The sequence below is a fragment of the Rissa tridactyla genome, chromosome 6 (genome assembly GCF_028500815.1).
Source record: "Rissa tridactyla isolate bRisTri1 chromosome 6, bRisTri1.patW.cur.20221130, whole genome shotgun sequence".
NCBI lineage: Eukaryota > Metazoa > Chordata > Aves > Charadriiformes > Laridae > Rissa > Rissa tridactyla.
The window spans coordinates 50,212,191-50,231,530 of NC_071471.1; the positions used below are offsets into that span (position 1 = coordinate 50,212,191).

General features: G+C 41.4%; 1 protein-coding gene across 2 annotated transcripts; it reads left to right on the plus strand.

Annotated features, from left to right (window-relative positions):
* The first annotated feature begins 179 nt into the window (after positions 1-179).
* On the plus strand, positions 180-17,185 carry MYOZ1 (myozenin 1). Of its 2 annotated transcripts, XM_054207116.1 has the most exons (6): positions 180-369; positions 2,507-2,608; positions 4,251-4,432; positions 13,050-13,284; positions 15,622-15,781; positions 16,620-17,185. In XM_054207116.1, the coding sequence occupies exons 2-6, from the start codon at positions 2,533-2,535 to the stop codon at positions 16,849-16,851; spliced, it is 885 nt and encodes a 294-aa protein (XP_054063091.1). In that variant the 5' UTR covers positions 180-369; positions 2,507-2,532; the 3' UTR covers positions 16,852-17,185. The 2 variants fall into 2 exon arrangements, with proteins under 2 accessions (XP_054063091.1, XP_054063093.1); XM_054207118.1 differs by lacking the exon at positions 2,507-2,608.
* Positions 17,186-19,340: the final 2,155 nt, after the last annotated feature.

Here is a 19,340-nt window from a genome sequence, read left to right on the forward strand (position 1 = left end):
GCACTTATGGAGTGCCTGGTCTTACTGGGAACTGAGGTAGTGACTGCAGGAGGCCTGAGGAGCAACCTTTTCTTTTCCCCTCTCCTTGGGGCTGGTGGCAGTGCTATCTGAGACTCTGCCCTCTGGGCCGTTGGCTATTAATAACCACAGGATGCCTGTGCGAGCAGCCTTCAGGGGTCAAATTCACAGCACTTCGCATCAGCACTTTGTGCTGGGCAGAGCTTGCCTGCGCCCAGGCACCCTGGGTGAGCGGGGCTGCGGGACGAGCCTCCCCAGCAGCACCCAGAGACGGGCTGGGAGGAAGGAGCCCACTGCCGAGCTCTGGGGCAGGCGCGTGAGCTGGTCTGAGCCTGGCACCGCAAGCCTGAGGTGAGTTGACTGGGCAGCGAAATAGTTTAGAGTAGGTGCTGGAGAGGGTAAAGACTGGTTTGGTTTGCAGCAAAAACAAGGAAGTGACTGCTGCAAAGATGGATGCAGAAAGACAGAGGAATTGCACCAAGGAACAGAGCTCAGGGGAGGAAAGGATAATTGTGGCCCTGGCTTTATGTACGGGATAGTGGGGAGGATAGGGACTGAGGCTCCAGCAGCCTCCCTGTGGTGGGGTGGCTGGAAGAGCAGTAGTCCCAGTGTAGCTCTGGACCCTGTCCACAGTGAAAGACTGATGCCCCTTTCCTTAAGCTAGACCAATTGCACGCAGCGGGTTTTCCACTCCCCAATCCTGCTGGATTAATAAAGGAGGACAGCCGAATGGGATGGGCTTGCACCCACTGCTCCTTGGGAATGGGTGTGCTAGAAGAGCACGGTTGCCCACCAGGGCCAGCCCTTTCTGCCTTGCCCCAGGGAGTCCATGTTTGGGGCATACAAATGATTTCCCTCTGTTTTGCCAGTCTTATGACCCATTAGATGGGCCATAATGTCCCACCCCCCCTGTCTCCTGGCAACATTGCCCCTTTCCTGTCAAGCAGGGCCTGCTTCTTTTATATAGCCAAGCAGATGTCCATCTGCTCGAGGAGAATGTGAAGTGCGTGCTTTACGGCTGCACCTGCTCACGCTTGCTTTGGGAATACACCAGAATGGGCTCTTTTATCATGTCAACTACATAGGCAGCATCTCAATAAAAAGAAAAGCTTGGAAATCTGAAAGAAAAACTAATCCAAGAGAGTATCTGCCAATGTGATTGGAGCTGGTTTGCCATGGATGGGCTTCTTTTAGCAGTTATCATCACTTCATCATGTGAAAATCATGTTGCAAAAGGAGCAACAGTGGAATGAAACTGCAAAATACATAGGAGATAAAAATGTCTTGATCACAACAAGAGCAGTGTAGAAACTCCTAGAGCTAACTGTTTGCTTGCTAGTTTTAAAATATAACTCATAGTTCAATGTCTTTGGTTCTGAAATTTTAAGCAACTAAAGCGCAAAGAAGCACGAGGACAGAGATGGCTAGTTATTGATATTGCTGAAACCAATGGGTCTTTGCCCATTTTATTTTGTATTGTATTGTATTAGGTGAGGCTGTGTGCCCCTATATGCTGTTGTTTGGGCATGGACAGTGTTGAAGTGAAGATAAGACATTTGCCCTACTTACATTATGTGTAATAACACCCAAGAAGGACGCTGAGAGGCTGCCTGAAGTGGAATTGCTGAGATTTCTCATAATTTTCCCTGACTTGCAGTACAGATCTCTCATCCTATCTGGGGACAGAGAAGGGGAACACTGTACCAGAAGAAATCTCCCTCTTCCCCTCCTTCCTCCTCCAAAATGATATGCAGTAAGATCAATACATAAGATACAGGTGCAAGTGACTTCAAACAGATGGGGCAAACAACTTTTCAATCAAGTTTGCCTGTGCCTTCTTCTTCCAGCCGTTCTGTAAGAAAATGGTAGCAGTTATAAATTAGCATTTTGGTTTGTTTCTTTTTTTTTTCAGAACCTGCAGTCTAGTTGTTTTCTGAATACCTATTCTATTTCTAATAGTACTATCTAAATATCCAAACCAAACTTGCATATTATTCAAAATTCTCCCAAATAACTCATGGACAGACCCAAAATCTTTATACAAAAATATATATTACCATCCAATGATAACTGCATGGTATTATAATATGGTATGATAGAGCAACTTTTCAAACTGACATTCTATTACTTCAGCACAAGATGATAACGGAGTACCACTGTGGCACACGTGGGTGCTGGGAGACTGCCATGTTGCAATTAAAATGCCTATTTTGGATGACAATACTGTATGGCACCTTGGCAACGGTCCTGCTGTGATCTGCTGCCATATTTTGTGCCATAATGCTAATTCTCCAGAGAACACCACAATGGCCTGCTCATAATATTTTGTATAGGATGATACCATTCACTAACTCCTTCATGTGGAAGGGATAGAAAAGAACCTGTGTGTGAAATGAAGGCTGTGTATCTCTTAACTGTAGATGGCAATTAAAAAAGAGGCAAGAAATACCTTTCCAGTGTTTCATTCTCCATTTCCTTGTGTGTTTAGAGCAAAGCAGAGAACCTTTTGTGGGAATGCCCCTTGCAGGGACTCCTGCTCCTGTTAAAAGGAAAAAGTCCACTAAACTCATTGGGAAGCTGACACACGAAGGTAAGATATGCAAAACTGCACGTGAGAATTGCTTGGATTTCAACCTGGATTTCAGACTTTAAAATTTCACACCCTGTCTGACTGAATTCCCAGAGCAAGACCACTAGGCAGAGGCACAAATATTACTAAAGCTGAGCCTTCAGCCACATCACATTTTCTAATTTACTGTTCAAAAGCATTGCACGCACACTCAGGTCAAATGTTGACCTAGATTACACTTGGTAAACCCATATTCTCCTGCAGCATTAATTTGGATTAATTCACCAGTGTGAATGGAAAGAGAACATGATCTTTTATGGGTATGAATATTGCAGTGCCTAGTTATATTCTATGTTGCGCTCTCTCATATAACCTTTGTCTCTAATTTGCTTTTCATCTGTGTGAAAGAACTCCTTTGATTCCGGCACTCATTAGTTGAAAAAGTCAAAGTCTCTTAGAGGGGCTAATACAGCAGGAAGAATATAAATTGGGACACTTCTCTTTCTACAGAATACCTTTGTATTGGGTAGGGTGACTTTTAATTAACTCGGATATCCTTATCTTCACTCTACTTTTGACAGCATGGGGAAGATTTTTAGAGGTTTCGAAAAGTAATAATTCAGTGCTGTCTCTTTCTTCAGCCCCCAAAAAGGGCTGTAGAAGCTTCTTTGTAGGATACAGGTATATATTTTTCTGTTTGTCCCTAATCCTTTATTCAAATAAACAAGTAAGTAAAAATCCAATTTTCAGTTAAAGAACATTTTCTCCTGTGCTATGAAATAGTACTATATAAAACTGGCTTGCTAAAAAAGCTAATAATTTCTTCTGAGAATGTCTAATAAAATGAATGGGCTTATACCAATTTTATACTAGTTTAAGGATGGAGATTCATTCTCTGTTGTAAATGAGATGTAGAGATGGAGAAGTGGTCTTAACCTTGCTTAATACAAAAAAAGGAAGCCTAGCAAAAGTTGCTTAGTCGCTTGTTTCTGAATGAAAAGCTTTAACTGCAGTTCTGCAAGATTTTTACACTGAAAATGTTTGAATCCATTGTTTTGATGGATAATTGGTGGTATGAAATTAAATGGAAAAGGACTTATCGAGTAATTAGAGTATTAAGACTAGAAGAGAATGTCAAGTACTTTTCCCTTTAAAAATTCTTCTTAAAACAAACAAACAAAAATAATTGGTAACATTGAATCTTTCATGATTTAATGTTTAAACCGAAGCACAACAGAGTTGTCTTTATTTATTATATGTCAGCCCAATTCCAAGAGCTGACGGCTACTCATCTAATTCCAGAGGAATTCCAGAGGAATGAGCATAGGGCAGCAACCAGACAAGGCAGTGGTGCATTTTGAGGCAGTAGTAAGGAATACTGCTGCACTGACTGAGGTGCTTTAGATGTGGGACACATGCATCTCGCTCCACCCTTATGCAACTCTTCTCTGCGGATTTGCCATGATCGAAATCCAGAGTAAATTCCACTCATACATATCCAGAGCGTCATCAATGTAAAAATTTAGTGCATATGTTCTTTCATAAGAACTTAATTTAGAAGAGAATTTGGCTGCTTTGAAGTCATTACTGATGCTGGGAAGCAATGGACAAGAGCCTTGAACCAGAACACTTCCTAAAGTGTCGCATTTCATATGTTTTATAGTCATGCCACAAGAGGTGTCCAAGCTGAACTTGGGGAAGAAGATCAGCATCCCCAGAGATGTCATGCTGGAAGAGCTTTCTCTCCTCACAAATAAAGGATCCAAGATGTTCAAATTACGTCAGCTCAGAGTGGAGAAGTTCATTTATGAGAACAACCCTGATGCCTTCACCGACAATTCTGTGGTAGGTCAGAGATTAAAACTGAAGAGCTGCTCCATACGCTCAGGGGAAACGGGAACTGAGTGTGCCCAAGCGCTCCTCTGTCTGTATGTGCATGAGCTCGGGCGAGGGTGGTGGGGATCTACTAGCAAAGAAGTGCAGGAGAAAGCCAAAATTATATAAACGCACAAGTTTTATTTCCTTTCAGCAGCAGCATTAGTTTCCTTTGGCAAATACTTGGTATCACACAGGCAGAAACATGAGAAAATTCAGTATCGAGTGATGGGGGAGGACTGTATGTTTGGCAGGTGTTCAGAGCTGTGCAGGGCAGGACTAATTGGTTTTGTACCTATTTCATTTCTTCTTTGCAAGATGGAAATGATCCATCCAGGTGTGACTTCAGCTCCAGTAGGTGTGGTTCTATTTTTAGCCTAGGATACACTTTCATGCTTCTCGCCCGGCAAAGTCCTCTGTGCATTCTGCAAGAAGCTCCCTAAATGAAAATTCAGACAGAAACCTCTACCCTGACACTGCAATATCTTCAGTTTATTTGCTAGAAGCTACGTTTGTTTTCTTCTAATGTATTTTCCTATCAGAGATGGTGTATAAATTCATTCTTTTTTTTTCGTTTTCCCATGAGTTAGTACTGTTATTTAATTTTTGAACTTCTCTCTACAGTTAAGTATTGGTGTAAAGTCTTCTGAAGATACTTAAACTTTTACAGATGAAACTGTCCTTTCACGTCATTGTCAGCAGTTCAGTAAAACAAACAGAAAATGTTTCAGGTTCATATGCATTTTGATGTGGCATCTCGTCTTCTGATGTTCTTTAAAATTAATTTGGTGTCATGTTATCCCTCTATGGCATCTATTTTCCAGTCCAAGGAAACTAAAGCAAAATAATAAAAGTCAAGCTGAAGTAAACGTTCTGCTAAACAAAAACATGCTGTTTTTTAGCCTTCTGATGTTTTCAAAAGCAGCAATAAGTAAAACTTTGTGGTTCACTTCTCAAAATGACAATGACAATTTGGAAAGCAGTATGTGGAAAGATCCCTGACAAAAAAAATGTCATCAAAATTACAACAGTAGGTCAGATTACAGATGAGGGATGACAGACCAGAGATACAGAAAGCAAATCCAGCATTGTTAGACTTCGGGCAGCTTCTTCATCTCTTTTTGCTTTAGGTAGTTCATCTCCTCAATGAGCTATCTCCTAGAAAGGATGTGAGAATGAATGGTGTGTTGAACTTTGGACTCTTCAGATGAAAATCTGAAAGAAAAGCAAGCTGGTTTTATAGATACTCAGCAATTTCAGAGCTCCTAAAACATATGAGGGCTAAATTCATATGTCAGAGTCTGCTGCAGTGAGGAGTGAGAAAATAATACAGTGAGGGAATAAAAAGACTGAAGTCCAAACTTTCAAAAATTTGAGGGTGTCACTTACGGGTGTCCAATCAGAGAAATACAAAGTGAATGAGTTGTGACAAACTGACTCAAAACTGAACATGCACAGAGTCCCACCAAGACAGACATTACAAAGGCTTTATTTTTGCTAGCTGTTTTTCCTACTTTGTTTATTCATCTGTGCCTGACTTTCACTTCATACCCTTTCTGTAGTGAATCTCTCCCTCTATTCCCCAAGCTCTTTGAGCAACACTGTAAGATACTGTACTGTGGAGAAATGTATTTGTGGGTTAGACAAGACCCTAACAAGCCTAAGATTTTCTTTATGGCTTTGCTATATGAGAACAATGGTGTGGTCTCCAAGCAGCAGCTGGTACTTTGCTTTAAAATCCTCCATGACTCACTTTCAGGGCTATCTTTTCTCCACATTCATGGTACAAATAACAAATCTCCATCAGTCAGTGCAGGAAGACCTTGGTTTGCCTTACAGCCCTCGCTTGGGGCCAGCTTAACAGGATCACAGACATAACTGCTTCCATTTGCTGGCTGCCTGGTGTGCTCTGTGCAAAGACTGTGGCAGGCTGCATCCACTGCCTCCCTGGATAACTATTCCCATCACCACAGCCAGCACGAGTTTGCACCTTTGCTGGCACTCAGAGCAACGAGAAGAAGAGATGAGCAATCGCAGCAACTGAGCCACTCTCTTGGAGAGCTGGCTGCTCAGGCAGGTAAAGGAGACAGATCCATGGCCTCACTGTTATGTTCCAAACCACGAGGACAGCGCCTGACCTTAGCACCAAATAACTTCCATCAAAAAGCCCTTTTGATTGCAATATTTGATGAGCTTCCTGTTCGTGTCCTTTCTTGCTCCTGGCTCTGCTCAAAGGCAGATGCAGAAAAGAAGGCTTAAACAAAAGGGAACTGTGGGAGGAAGATAATAGCAGAGTAAAGAATTCCTACTGCTACTTCCAGTTACTTCCTCCTCCCAGTTAATTTTCATGTCCTTTGCTCCCCATCCCAAAGGCACACATCCTTGTGCCTTTAAGGCTGTGGGACAGTGATGGGATTTAAAGCTGGTGGTGTGTTTTCTGCTTTTATATTATAGATTTCTTAACTGTTTTAGCATATTCTCAGGACACACTTAGCAAAGCAGGGCAAGAAATGTCTGGGATGGAGTACAGATTGTTTCTTTCCCCCAAAAAAAGTTTAACAGCAAGGTAATGTAATATAAAAACACACAAAGAGAAAGGTTATTAAAAATAAATCCAAACCATATAAGGGGTCCCAGAATAGCCTGTGCCGTAGTCATAAACCTTCCACACAAGGGAGAAAATCTCAGCAGTCACATGTTATTGATCCACCCTCCTACTTCTCTCCTCCTCCTTCTTCTCCAGCCAAAAAACCATGCTGGACAATCAGATCACTCTCTTTACGGACAGTTTTCTCCTTACTGGAGAAAACATATATATTGTGTGTGCATGAATGTCAGACAGCTCCATGCAAAAGCAAGAACATGCCCCTCTATCGCTGCTGCAGCTCCACCCATCCAGTTAAAGGCAAACAGTAGCTAAACCCATAGTCGAAAGGACTGACTATTCCCAGCATGAGCAAAATGAAGCGCACTACTTACTGCATAGCTGTTTTCAACACTGTGACCACCTTCTCTTGCAAATATATAGTACAAGGGGATGTATTTAGGGAGGGCTGAGTTTAACACTTTTAGCACACTGATTCCCTGCCAAACAGGGAGAGTTCATGTAACGTCCTCCTTGTTTGGCGCTGTGCTGGAGAAGCTGGGCTCTGCTGCGCCCTGTCTAGTAAATCAGAAGAAGGCTTTCTTCTCCTCACCCCAGGCTATGCCATGCTGTTGCAGGAACTGTGGTTCTCTCCATGTATCAGAGGATATTATCAACCTCACTGTGGAGCTGCAAGATGCAATTTACTGCTGACTAAAGACCATGATGAAATCCTGTCTTGCTATGTGCTCCATTACTGTAGCACCTAACTATAGCACGAAGGAAATTACTACATTTATTTTTTAATGGTGAAACTGAACCATAGGGTAGATTAACGAATCACACAAAATCATAGAGAGTCTTAGTCTTATCTCTGGGTCTCCTAAATCCACTTCACTGTTCAGCAATTAATAGATGAGCATTTCACAGACCTTTTCTCCACTTCATATTGCTAAATTTGTTTGGCCTCAAACACATGAACATCATGTGAAACTATTATTTCTTAGCCTTACAGCGCCACTCATTATTGCCTTAATTCCTCTCAAGGTCCCACGTCCACTTTGGGAACTTCTATGCAAGATCTTCTTGCTATCATCAAGTGGAAACTGAAAACAAAACCATAGTTACACTTTTTGGGTGGTGCTGTTATGCTGTTTTTTTTCCAGTGAGGGTGCTCAAAAATAGTCTTTTTGCTAGTCAAAACCTGTGGCCTGATTTGGGTTACATGCAGGAGACAGTTTATAGAAAGACTTGAATTGCTTGCTTTTTTTTTTTTTTTTCATATTTCTGCTTTACCTACCAAATCTTAAATTAAAACCATTAGGAAGGTGGAATAACCAATATCTGAGTAGACAATTATCACCAGTAATACATCAAAAAAACCCAGACCCACAAACAAAAAACCCCACTTTTGATACTTTCTCAGACTCACCCACAAGTTAAAAGAAATGTAGTTTCCACATTTTGGCAATGCTTGTATGAAAACAAGCTGAACATGCGTTGGCAAGTGATTTCTGCTGGTCTTCAGGTCAAGAGGTCTCTTCAGATAAGCTAAGACACCAATTGTGAAACAAAACATAAGAAATGAAAAAGGGTTAAAGAATTGGATTACTGTTCTTCTGGATAATGGCAGGAGCTAACCTGTATCCCTTTTGCTGCTGAACAAGAACTCAGAGGAATAAGCAGAGGCGACAGCAAGAAAATGGAAGTGGTTATGTTACAATGCCAAAAGTGGTGCTTCACAGCAGACAGAAGCACACAACCAACCTGCCTCAGAGCTCTTACACGTTAAATAGCCAGACATGATACAGTGTGTGACGGAATGCATAACCAATACTTGGTTTAATGCACAAGCATACAGTGATGGCTCCGTTTACCCCTAAACGTACTGAGAAGAATGCGAGTCAAGATCACTGGAGGTAGGGTTAAAGAGAAAATGTTAGGAAAAGCATTCTTTCTAGGAAGTCTGTTCCGCAGGGAATATTAAACCTCTTGAACAAACGTTACAGGATAACCACAAGCTGAGACTGAGAGAGTCTCAGGTTATTACCTAAGTAGAGTGAGCTAGCTGAGATGTAACTTTTCTAACAAAATGAGCCTTGCTGTGCTGGAGTTGGACTGGTGCAGAAGACCTAGAGTTCCCAACTATACCCAAAGCAGTGTAAGAGTGAACATGAAGTCTGATGCCTTCTTACTCAAGAAGTGACTGGCATGGAAACAGCAGAATGCCAGAGAGGCCTTTTATTTTCCACAGCAGTTTGTTGGAGCACTGTGAGAAAACTTTGAACAGAAATTCTGAAACTCAATTTCTTTCACCCACAAAGAAAATGTGGCAAGGATTATATAAAATATACAAATAAGATATAAATAATTTTAGGTAGTATTAGATAAAAATTCCCATTATCTAGATGGGTAAATTCAGGCATAGAGGAAAAAAATAATTTGCCTAAGATTAAATAGCAAGTCAGAAGTAGAGCTGGAAATAGAAAGCAGGAGCTCAACTTGCTGTGCCTCTTGGGGGAGCACGTTTTAAAAAAAAAATTAGCTGAAGACACTTTAACAGCTGAAGTTTCATCCTTTTTTTTAAACTGAATCATAGGTTTAAAGCTATTCAGCTCTCCAAATTAAGGACCAAGGCACACACTTCGATAAAAACAGCAGGCAGTCTATGAGACTCTCCAAGTGTCTGAATTTTAAATCTCCCGTGCCACCATTAAGGAGCATTGGTGGGGCTGCCACTAAGAGGACGCAGTCACAGTAACTTCAGAAGTGTTAGTAACCACATAGGCATCAAACCTTTGGGAAGCTCTTTATCAGTGAGGTGGAAATAGAAACACATTTGGTGGCCTCAATCATTCTCTTTAGGGCACAGCAAGGAGCTGACAGGGAGCACACAGTGTTTCCTCCTGGGGACTGCCTGCAGTGACATCAGGGCCTTGAGATACTTTGAGATCTCAGCTCCATTAGTTGGATCATCTTTCATTATCTATTTTTCATGAGACACATACAGTAGCTCTAGAGAATTCAGAATTCATCCATCTATGCACTCAGCCTGCAGGATCAGGCCCTTGCTAGCACTAAGGACTTCAAAGACATGAGCCCAATTTGTTTAGCAAACACAGGGGACTACACATCACATGAACTTGCCACAATTGTTCTCTTGTTAGAGTAGATTTAGGGATGCCCAGGGACTGATAACATCCACTACCTCCAGCAACGCACAGACAGGGCAGACCCTGCCACAGAGGGACAGTGTGATCCGCCCTCAGAGCCAAGAGGTGAAGGTTATCAGCCTTCGCAATTGACACTCCTGGGCTTCTCTCCTGGGACTTCCACCAACAGGGTCAATCAGTCCTAATGCAGAGATTGGTTTTGTGATGTGAATATGCGTACACATAAAAGCTCCACATGCTGTTAGCAATGGCCCAAGACACACATTCCCCTCAGTGTAAGCTGTTTCACCCTGAACATCCTGACCAAAGGCATACTGCAAGTACCGCAGACAAAGCTGGACCTACCCAGCTTTGACCATATTGAGACTCCTGCTTAAGGCTGCCCTTCCTCAGCTCTGCTCTCTTGGAATGAGCTCGTTTGAATATACTGAGGGTCAATATTTCAAAAACATGAATTTGCCTTTGCCTCCTTTTAATTTGAGCTAAGACAATCTATTGTGGCGGCCAAAACTAAAGAAAATTATATTTTTATTCTAGCAGGTGAGTAGACTGGGGTGTTGCATGGAAAATAGGTCTTTCCTATCTGAATGGAGATGTCTGCTCAATGCAGGATGTTTTGCCAGCAGGTTCATGAAGAATCATGAGCGAGCCTGAGACCAATCAAACTCATTTTATTTGCAGCTAAATAAGATTTAGGTGTGGCTTTCCTGAGGCAGACCCTGTGTTTCAGAGAAACTTCATCGCTGCTTAGCGATAATACTGTAATTTAAAATAACACCAGATGACAATGATGTCCCTTCCTGGTCACATCAAATACTGCTGTGCACAAAATCAAATCAGCCCTTTTTGCTGTAGCTCATGTTATGCTGATGTTTTGTGACCTTTTTTTTTTGCAGGAGAGTGCATATAAGTAACCAGAGTAAAAGAGAAATAAGCATTTAATTCTCAGGAAGGGCACACAGCATGGGTGAAACTTGAAGGAAAACAGATGCAGATCCTGTTTTGAAACTACTGAGCAAACCAGTAGAAGAATTAACCTTGCATATATATTAATGTTTTGAGAATAACCTCATTCTGACCCGTAGCCCTCAAAATACCCTTTTTTTCAGTTTGCCTTTTTACAGCTACATAGCTCCCACGCATAATTGAACAGATTGCCCTGCTAGCTCCTGTGTACAGCTTAATGCTCACAATCCTCTACCCTCTCAGTGCTTCCTGACATTCAAGGGGAACATTATCTCCTCTGTTCCTAAAAAGGGAATTCCCTACAGCTAGGAGAAGGACAGACAGTCCCTAAAGGCCCTGGGGGCACCAGCTCTGCCACTTCAGCCTGCAGCTGGCTGCCTGCCTGGGCTGCAGCCTGGTGACCTGCTGTGAAACCCTGGACACTGTTGCTGGAGACACAGGGAGCAGAGGGTTAGATAATTCTGCCTTGAGCCTTGTGGGGTTTTCACTTCTCATCTATTTTTAGCTGACCGAACAGCTGGCCTTGGAAGCCTGTTTACAGCCTGGAAAGCTTCTTTTTGCTAAACTGTTCTAGGTGTAAGACCCCTGAGAAAGCCTTAACTCTTTGAGAGCCAGCGCTGAGGCTGGCACTCTTGTCTCCCATTGACCGCCTAAGATGAATTTATACAAGCAGAATTGCAGCATGAGGAACCGCAGATTCATTCACTTCAGCCGTATTTGTTACATCTTTGTGCATCTATAGCCAATCCCCTGGTCCCAACAGGAAAGACCATGTGTGATATATAAACGAGGTAACTTGTATTATACAGTTGTGTGGGCTGTAATACACAAGAGATGATACATTTTTACATCTGGTAGGAGTCAAGCTTTGATCTCACTTATGACCAATACATAAAACATTTTTCCAAACATATTTTAGCGGTTTCTGTTCCACACAAGTATTTATTAAAATTGCTGTGTGCAAAGACAAGACCTTGTGCTGGCACCACAAGGTCTATAAATCCTGCACGGACTATTTGCTCTTTCACTGTGTACTGCAGGGATTGTGCCTTCTGGCCTTGACTGGGGAGAGTGGATGGCCTGGAAAATAAGACTTACTTGATTCTACTGATGGATACAGCTTGCTTTCTTGCCTTGCTGCTGGTTAGATTTGGTTTGTTAATGCACATATTGCAACGAACAAAACCCTTCCTTTTTGTCATTTTCCTCTTGTGGTCTCCAGGAAGTCTTTCATGTTTTCCCAGGCTGCTATCGCTTCAGTCTTTCTCAATGTGTACATACCCCTCCCCATACAGACCTTCATATATACAGAAAAGAGACATAAAGGCAGTCATCTTCCATGTTTTTATGTTGTCACAGGTATCCTGTTGTTCTGGTGCCCTGTGACACTTAGCTCCCACGCTCTAATTAAGCTGACTTTGTTGGGCTATCTTAACCTTGACATGAAACACTTCTATTTCTTGTCCAGCTTGCTTTCCCACAGGTTAGCCAATGTATCTCTGTCTGGACCTTTACCTGCTCTGGCAAAAGCTGTATTTCCTTTCCCTTCCTCCTATATTTCATACTGATCACTGCTGGGGACAACACACAGATCCCTCTCTTCTCACTCTGGTCATATAAAATGACTATGAGTTGTCCATGAAAAGGTGTGCTTCCATTGCCCTTGCTGCCGTTCTACGACTGCTCTATACTGAATATAGAGAATAACTCACACAAAGTTCTGCCACTGGTTTTGCAACTAAGACATAAAACTAGTCACATCACGGGGACTTGGGACCTTCTGGGGTTCTGGGACTCAACCCTGCAAATGTGAACGGACCATGTCCTGTAACAGGGATTCTTACTCTCTTTTCTCCTGCCCTAGGATCACTTTCAGAAGTTCATCCCACCAGGAGGGCATTACGGGGAAGATGCTGATAGCTATGCCCAGGGACGGATGGTAGGAGGAGTGACAGCTGGGCAGCATGGCGCCAGCAAGCAGCAGTATCCTGGTGCTCCTCCTAGGCCTGGAAGCAAAGGCGGCCCTGGGGACAGCGAAGGGGAGCATGCAGGGGAATTGGCTGGAAGTGGTGGAGAAGGAGGCGATGGTACTGACAAGGGCAAGTATCTCTGCAAGAACAAGAAATAGCTAAAGCTATCAGAGCTCGTGCCAACCTTACTCTTAGGGACAAATAAATTAATTTGACTAAAACCTGAATTCTTCCAAACTAAGTTCCATTGCAAAGTCTAGAAAAACTTAAGTGCCTTCAGCTTGATAATTTTCTTTGCATGCTTCTGTGTTGCTCAATCATAGGTAAGAGCCAGAAATACCTGCCTTGGCTGGACCAAAGAAATGATGGGAAAATTAACTACTGAGCTCCTAAGGTTGATACAGCAGTGTGCCAGTATGGCATTCCCTTGCCTTTCAAGGCTTTCACACTGACCACTACTGGAGACAGAAGTATTAGCTCTTTAGCTCAGTAGTCTGACCTGACACATCAGTCTTGAGTATACCAGCCCTGATTTCAAATCAAAGTTTTCACCTAAACAAACAGCACTTTTTGGATAATCTTCAGAAAGGAACAGTGATATTTCTAAAAGTTATCTGGTAATTACCACCAGTCTAGTGAAGCAATATCTTTATGAGTAAAAGTATTTTTCATTTAACTTAGTCCTTGCTTAATTTTATCCTCTGTTTAGATTGGCCAGAAACTTCTAGAACCAAATCCCTTGTATGAAAATCATCAGGTGAAACAGCTATTTTAAGAGTCCCTATGTGATTTTACAACAAAAAGCAAATTTGCTTGGGAACCAGGAACTGCTGTTGTAAATTACCAAATGAGTGACTTGTAAAATCCAAGGCTTTTCATTTACATTCTGGAAGAATGTGCACTTTATATCAAAATCAGTTTTTACATTCATGGGCATCCCTGTGATAAAGAAATCTGTGTAGACTCTGTCTTCTTACAGGACATTTTTCTCCATTGTTTTCCTATTTCTGTGTGCAGGGAGAAGGAGGATTAACATCATCCCATAGCTTTTACTGCAGAGGTGGATCCCAACTGCAGTTCTTCATCCTTTTATTCTTCAATCCTAGCAATCAATTTACTACTAAACTACTTAGTTTAAGTCCTTCACAGAGAAAGAGGGAGGCAGTTGTGGGGTTTTTTTAATGAAAATGAGATTCTTGTACATGTCTGCAATTCTTTGAAACCAGGAAAGCCCAGGATTTGACAAGGTTTGAAGAAAATAAGCAAGACAACGAAAGAAGGTGTGATGAAAGTTTCAGATAATAGTGTTCATTCTTTGCCACTTACTTCATAAGGATTTATGTTTTCTACACAAACTATAGCACAATGAAAGCACTAAAATGTCTAAATCCATTAACCTATTATTCTCGTCTGCCCTAATCAAGCTTAGTGGAAGTCATTGCTCAGGAGTTTTAAGGTTTCTGAAGATTGAGGTTAATACACATCAATACATAATCAATGCTATTATTATCAAGGTAGTATTTTCCACAACTGGACAAAAAAAAAAAAAAAAAAGAGGCACACAGAATGAAAACCTTTATCTAAGCTCATTTGCTTCATCAAGCAACCAGAAGCTAACCTAAAATTTCTGGCGATCAAGTATCTGACTTAACAGCATAGTGCAGCTCTGTCATTGACAGGATCTTAACTTCCAGAGAGATACCCCATCATACTTTCAAACTGCTTTTAGCCATCCTGAGATGGTTGAGACAGACTTGTCTCTAACATCCTGGCTCAGGACGGGGAAAATATGAATGTAATCCCAAAGAAAATGCCAACCTATAAAAATACTGAGACAAGGGAGATGGTAATTTTAGAACATTCAAGAACAGACTACTGAGAAACATGTTAGTAAAGATGGCTGTGGGTTGCCAAGACCCTGAAATACGATGGTTAAAGGTTTTTGGTCAGTTAGAGCTAACTTCAAAGTTTGAGCCTAGTTTTGGAGTTTACAGTCAGAGCTTTGTTTTTTGCATCTGATGATGATGATGAGTTTTATGTGGAGGGGTTATGTCTGCTATGATCAGAAAGGGAAGACAGAAGTAAATTATGAAATTAGATAGCATTTTGCCTTGTATAAAGCTTCCCTCGATATAGCAAAAGAGATGACGGGGTAAGGACATTGGTTCTTGGTGTAAGAGGTTTCTATTTGAGTGACCAGAGAGAACAATGAAAAATTAGCTTTCAAATATATGCTCTAATGTAAATTCCTGGATGAGTGGATCTTAGCCTGTGGTACACATACTTTTGCAGGAAGGACAGAATTGGCATATGACAGTCTTTTTTAAGAGAAATCTAACCATAAAGTCTCAGGCTCCAGAATCTGGAAATCAAGCTGGTGTCTCAACTTCAGTAGCAGATTACAGATAGGCAATGTATCTAGAGTGAGTGTCACCTAACTAGTGTTTTACCTTCCTCTGTTTACAGATGGAAAGTCAGGAGGCAAAAAAATCACTATATTTAAAACTTACATCTCCCCCTGGGAACGAGCAATGGGTATCAGCCCTGAGGACAAAAGTCAGTTCACCATTGACTTGCTGTCATATAGCCCCAAAGCTGATTTCCCTCATTACAAGTCTTTTAACCGGTAAGTCTTCTTGGATATTCAATTAATTTTATTTAGCATGAGAAAACACAATAACCCTGACCATAGCCCTTTTGTCTTGTGCAATGTAAATAGGTTTTAGTCACATGTCATGTTGCTTAGCACAGTCTCCTGTGAACGACGTTTGGAGGCCTACGAAGAGAAAATACATTAAGAGCTAGAGATTTTAATTCAGTTTATGGACAGAAAACCTATGCAGCAGGATAAGAGGACTTTAATCCTATTTTCCTTTCTTTCTCGCCCCATTTGACCAGGGAGATTTAGCTTGCCACTGTTTATTACTGCAGCCATTTAAAGTTCAAGAGTTCAGGAAAAATACTTAACGATAAGAAGCCATATACTTCACAGTACTTCAGATAAGAATCAGGATCTTCCTGCTGCTTCTGATAAGAACTGAAAGTTTTGCAAATATTTCTAGGGCAGCAACAATTTTCTGTTAGCCTCTCCATAGAATTTTTCCACCCACTTCCATAGCCTCAGGGCATCAGTACCCAGGACAAACGCAAATCCCACTCATTTCTGCCATAACGCAGCCTCTGCCTCCTACATGTACAGGGTACCAACAGGTGTGAAAGGTGTATGGTTTGATGGAGATTGATGCAACAGGGAGGAAGGAAGTGCACAGGGGAAAAGAGGGTTCTTTTTTGTTTTTAAATCTTTTTTAGTACATAGGCAATGGATACGTGTAGGTTCTTGGAAAGGATTTATTGGCAACAGTGGTAAAATTTACAATCATCTCAATAACTTTGATTATTTATTTTCTAAATCCTGTTGTTTACCTATGTTCTGTTTGCTAATGCCATGTATTCCCCTATGCCAGGACTGCCATGCCTTACGGGGGTTATGAGAAAGCAGCCAAACGGATGACCTTCAAAGTGCCTCAGTTTGATATTTGCCCTTTGCTTCCAGAATCTCTTATGATATATAATCAAAATTTCAGCAACAGACCCTCCTTCAACAGAACCCCGATACCTTGGATGCCTTCAGGAGACTCCTCCGAGTACCATACTGAGGTCAACGTGCCAAGGAGTGGTGAAACAGAAGAGTTGTAAATCCCCACTGCCAAGGCTTTCCTTTTTTCTCAGCCCTTCCTATTTGCAAGCTGATAGTAAGGAGCTGAAAAGTGCAACTCTAGTTCTGTCAGCCCTTCCTTTCTTTTGCCCTTAGCCCAGAGAAGTTCCTAGCAGGTTCTAAACTTATCTTCCCTGTGCTGTTGATCCATATCAGAAACAGTTTAAGGGAAAGGAGCTTTTTATTCACCAGGGCATAAAAGGGCAAAACTAGGATGTCTTCTGTTTAGCAATGCTAAATGCTGCCTGTCTGCTCTGTAATAGATCTGTTTTGTCATCTATTAACAAGTAATAAAACACCAAGAGGAAAAAAAAACCTTTGTGTTTTCTCTTTAAAAAATCTGCTGAATCAATTTGGGGATTAGCAGTAACAAAAGTTTCTATCTCAAATTAGCTGTTAGGTGTGGGAAGAAATATTGGGGACTAATGGGGATGGTCACATCAAGATGAATTGGATAAATACTTCAAAACTGAGGGTGAAGAATGATGACTTTGAGACAAAATGATCCAGGTAATCATAACAGCATCAGAGATAAAATAGCAAGTCAGCCTGTCAGTGTAACAGACATAAAAGTATTTCACGGCCACCTAAGATTCCCCAATTCTCCAGAGTATAAAATAGGTGATAGCTTAAGCAGTTTTTTTTTTCACACAGAGAGACCAAGAAGGCAATGAGTCACGAAGGAACAGAAGCACACCCAAGTCAGATGACTTGCCTGTAGTTACAGAGCAAGAAAGAAAAGGCTTTAATTACAACAAAAGTAATTTGACACCTGCTGCTGTGCATTATTTACTCAAACACACAGCATCAAAGTCTATTCCATTTCTTGTAACAGTTTTATCAATGCCACACACATAGACAGAAAGGCAGGCACTGTGGAAAACCAATAAAGAACTTTATTTATCTATATGAAATACCTTCTGTTTCATGAACATTTGCACTCTGACACATACAAGACTGCCATTTCACTACCATACCCTAGCTCAGCCTGCATGGGGACTGGTTTGGAATTCCCTCTCCTGGTGCCTTCTTTAGATTGACATTTCCTCTTATAAACAGGGCTAAACAGCTTATTTACAGGGACAGCTTCCACTGAAGTACTTTTAATTTACTAGTTTTTCCTCCTTCTCTAGAAATCCCTGCAACCATATATTTGATTTTTATTCTGTTTGGATAGTTACAAGGTTGGCTTTATTACAGTCCTCTAAAAGGCTACTGCCAGGGCTACCCTGATATCGCTTAAAAATTTACTACTACTACTATTACTACTACTACTACTACTAAGCTGCAGAAGTAATGAGTAAGTAGTTTCCTAACCTTTCTGCTGAAATGGCTAAAGAACATTTATGATATGTCCCATTAAATGATTAAGAAGTATCCATAACTCAGTTCCTATGACTAAAGTTAGAAACATTAAGGTGGTACTTTGAAGAACATTTCAACAAAAATGAAAAAGGTTGTCTTTTTTGACATGCTCCTATAAAGTATTTGAAGTTCGAGTTGAAAATAAACCATTAGAAAAACCTATTTTGTTTCTTTGCATAAAATGGATCCAGGAATTAGTTGAAAAGTCATTTCCCACACTAATTTCCTTATCTAATGCCAACATAAATACATGCAAATTTCACTGGTGAAAGACATTTAAATGGGAAATTCTTACATCCTACTAAACTATTAGTTTATTCTGTATTTGATCTCTGTCTGGAGATAAGGTTGCTGTGGGTTTTCCAACACTTTTAATAAATCCAGCTTTTTCAATTGCATTGTAATTAAGAGGGAGGAATTTCTTTTCCAGTTCGAAAAGTATTCTAACTTTTCTAAGAATCCAAGCTCCAAAGAGAATGCGAGAACTTCAGAAAGACAGAGGAAATTTCAGAGAAAACTAGGTGACACTAAGCAAAATATTTTCCCACAAAATATGCCACTTATTGCCTCCCCTTTTCTGACAGGGATTTTAGACTCTTGGAATATGGAATTACATGATTTTTTTACTGTGAAATAGATGATGCTTTCATGGTAAATATGTGAAGAGCAGCAGAAACAACACAGTTTGGTATCTGAATGTCATGGTCTGTTTTCAGTAGCAGATACTCCAGATCATGGTCCAGTTAGACATGTCAAGGTGCAGAGAGGGCTGGCTGCTCCGAGGAGGGGTGAGCCCCAGATGAGCCCAGCACAAGCAGTGCCCTCACCAACCAGCACACAAGCCCACCACATCTGAGCACGGCATCATGACACGGTCCATCACTCATCCCACACATGGGGAGCAGATAAATCAGGCAAGGGGCCTTCCAGGGTGTCTGGTCAGGAGGAAAAGGAGACAGGGCTGGATACAAACTACACTGTGGGTCCAAAGTCCATCTAGGACACAAGCTAGCTACAGCACATATCTCAGGTCCACCCAGGGGACAGAGCCCCTACAACACAGGTCAGACAAGGGCCTCAGACTTATTGAGCTTAAATGGGGTTT

Coding starts and splice junctions, on each gene's coding strand:
- MYOZ1 (XM_054207116.1), top strand. CDS start 2,533: ATGCCCCTTGCAGGGACTCCTGCTCCTGTTAAAAGGAAAAAGTCCACT. Junction 4,433..13,049: donor CCTTCACCGACAATTCTGTG/GTAGGTCAGAGA, acceptor CTCCTGCCCTAG/GATCACTTTCAGAAGTTCAT. Junction 15,782..16,619: donor CATTACAAGTCTTTTAACCG/GTAAGTCTTCTT, acceptor CCCCTATGCCAG/GACTGCCATGCCTTACGGGG.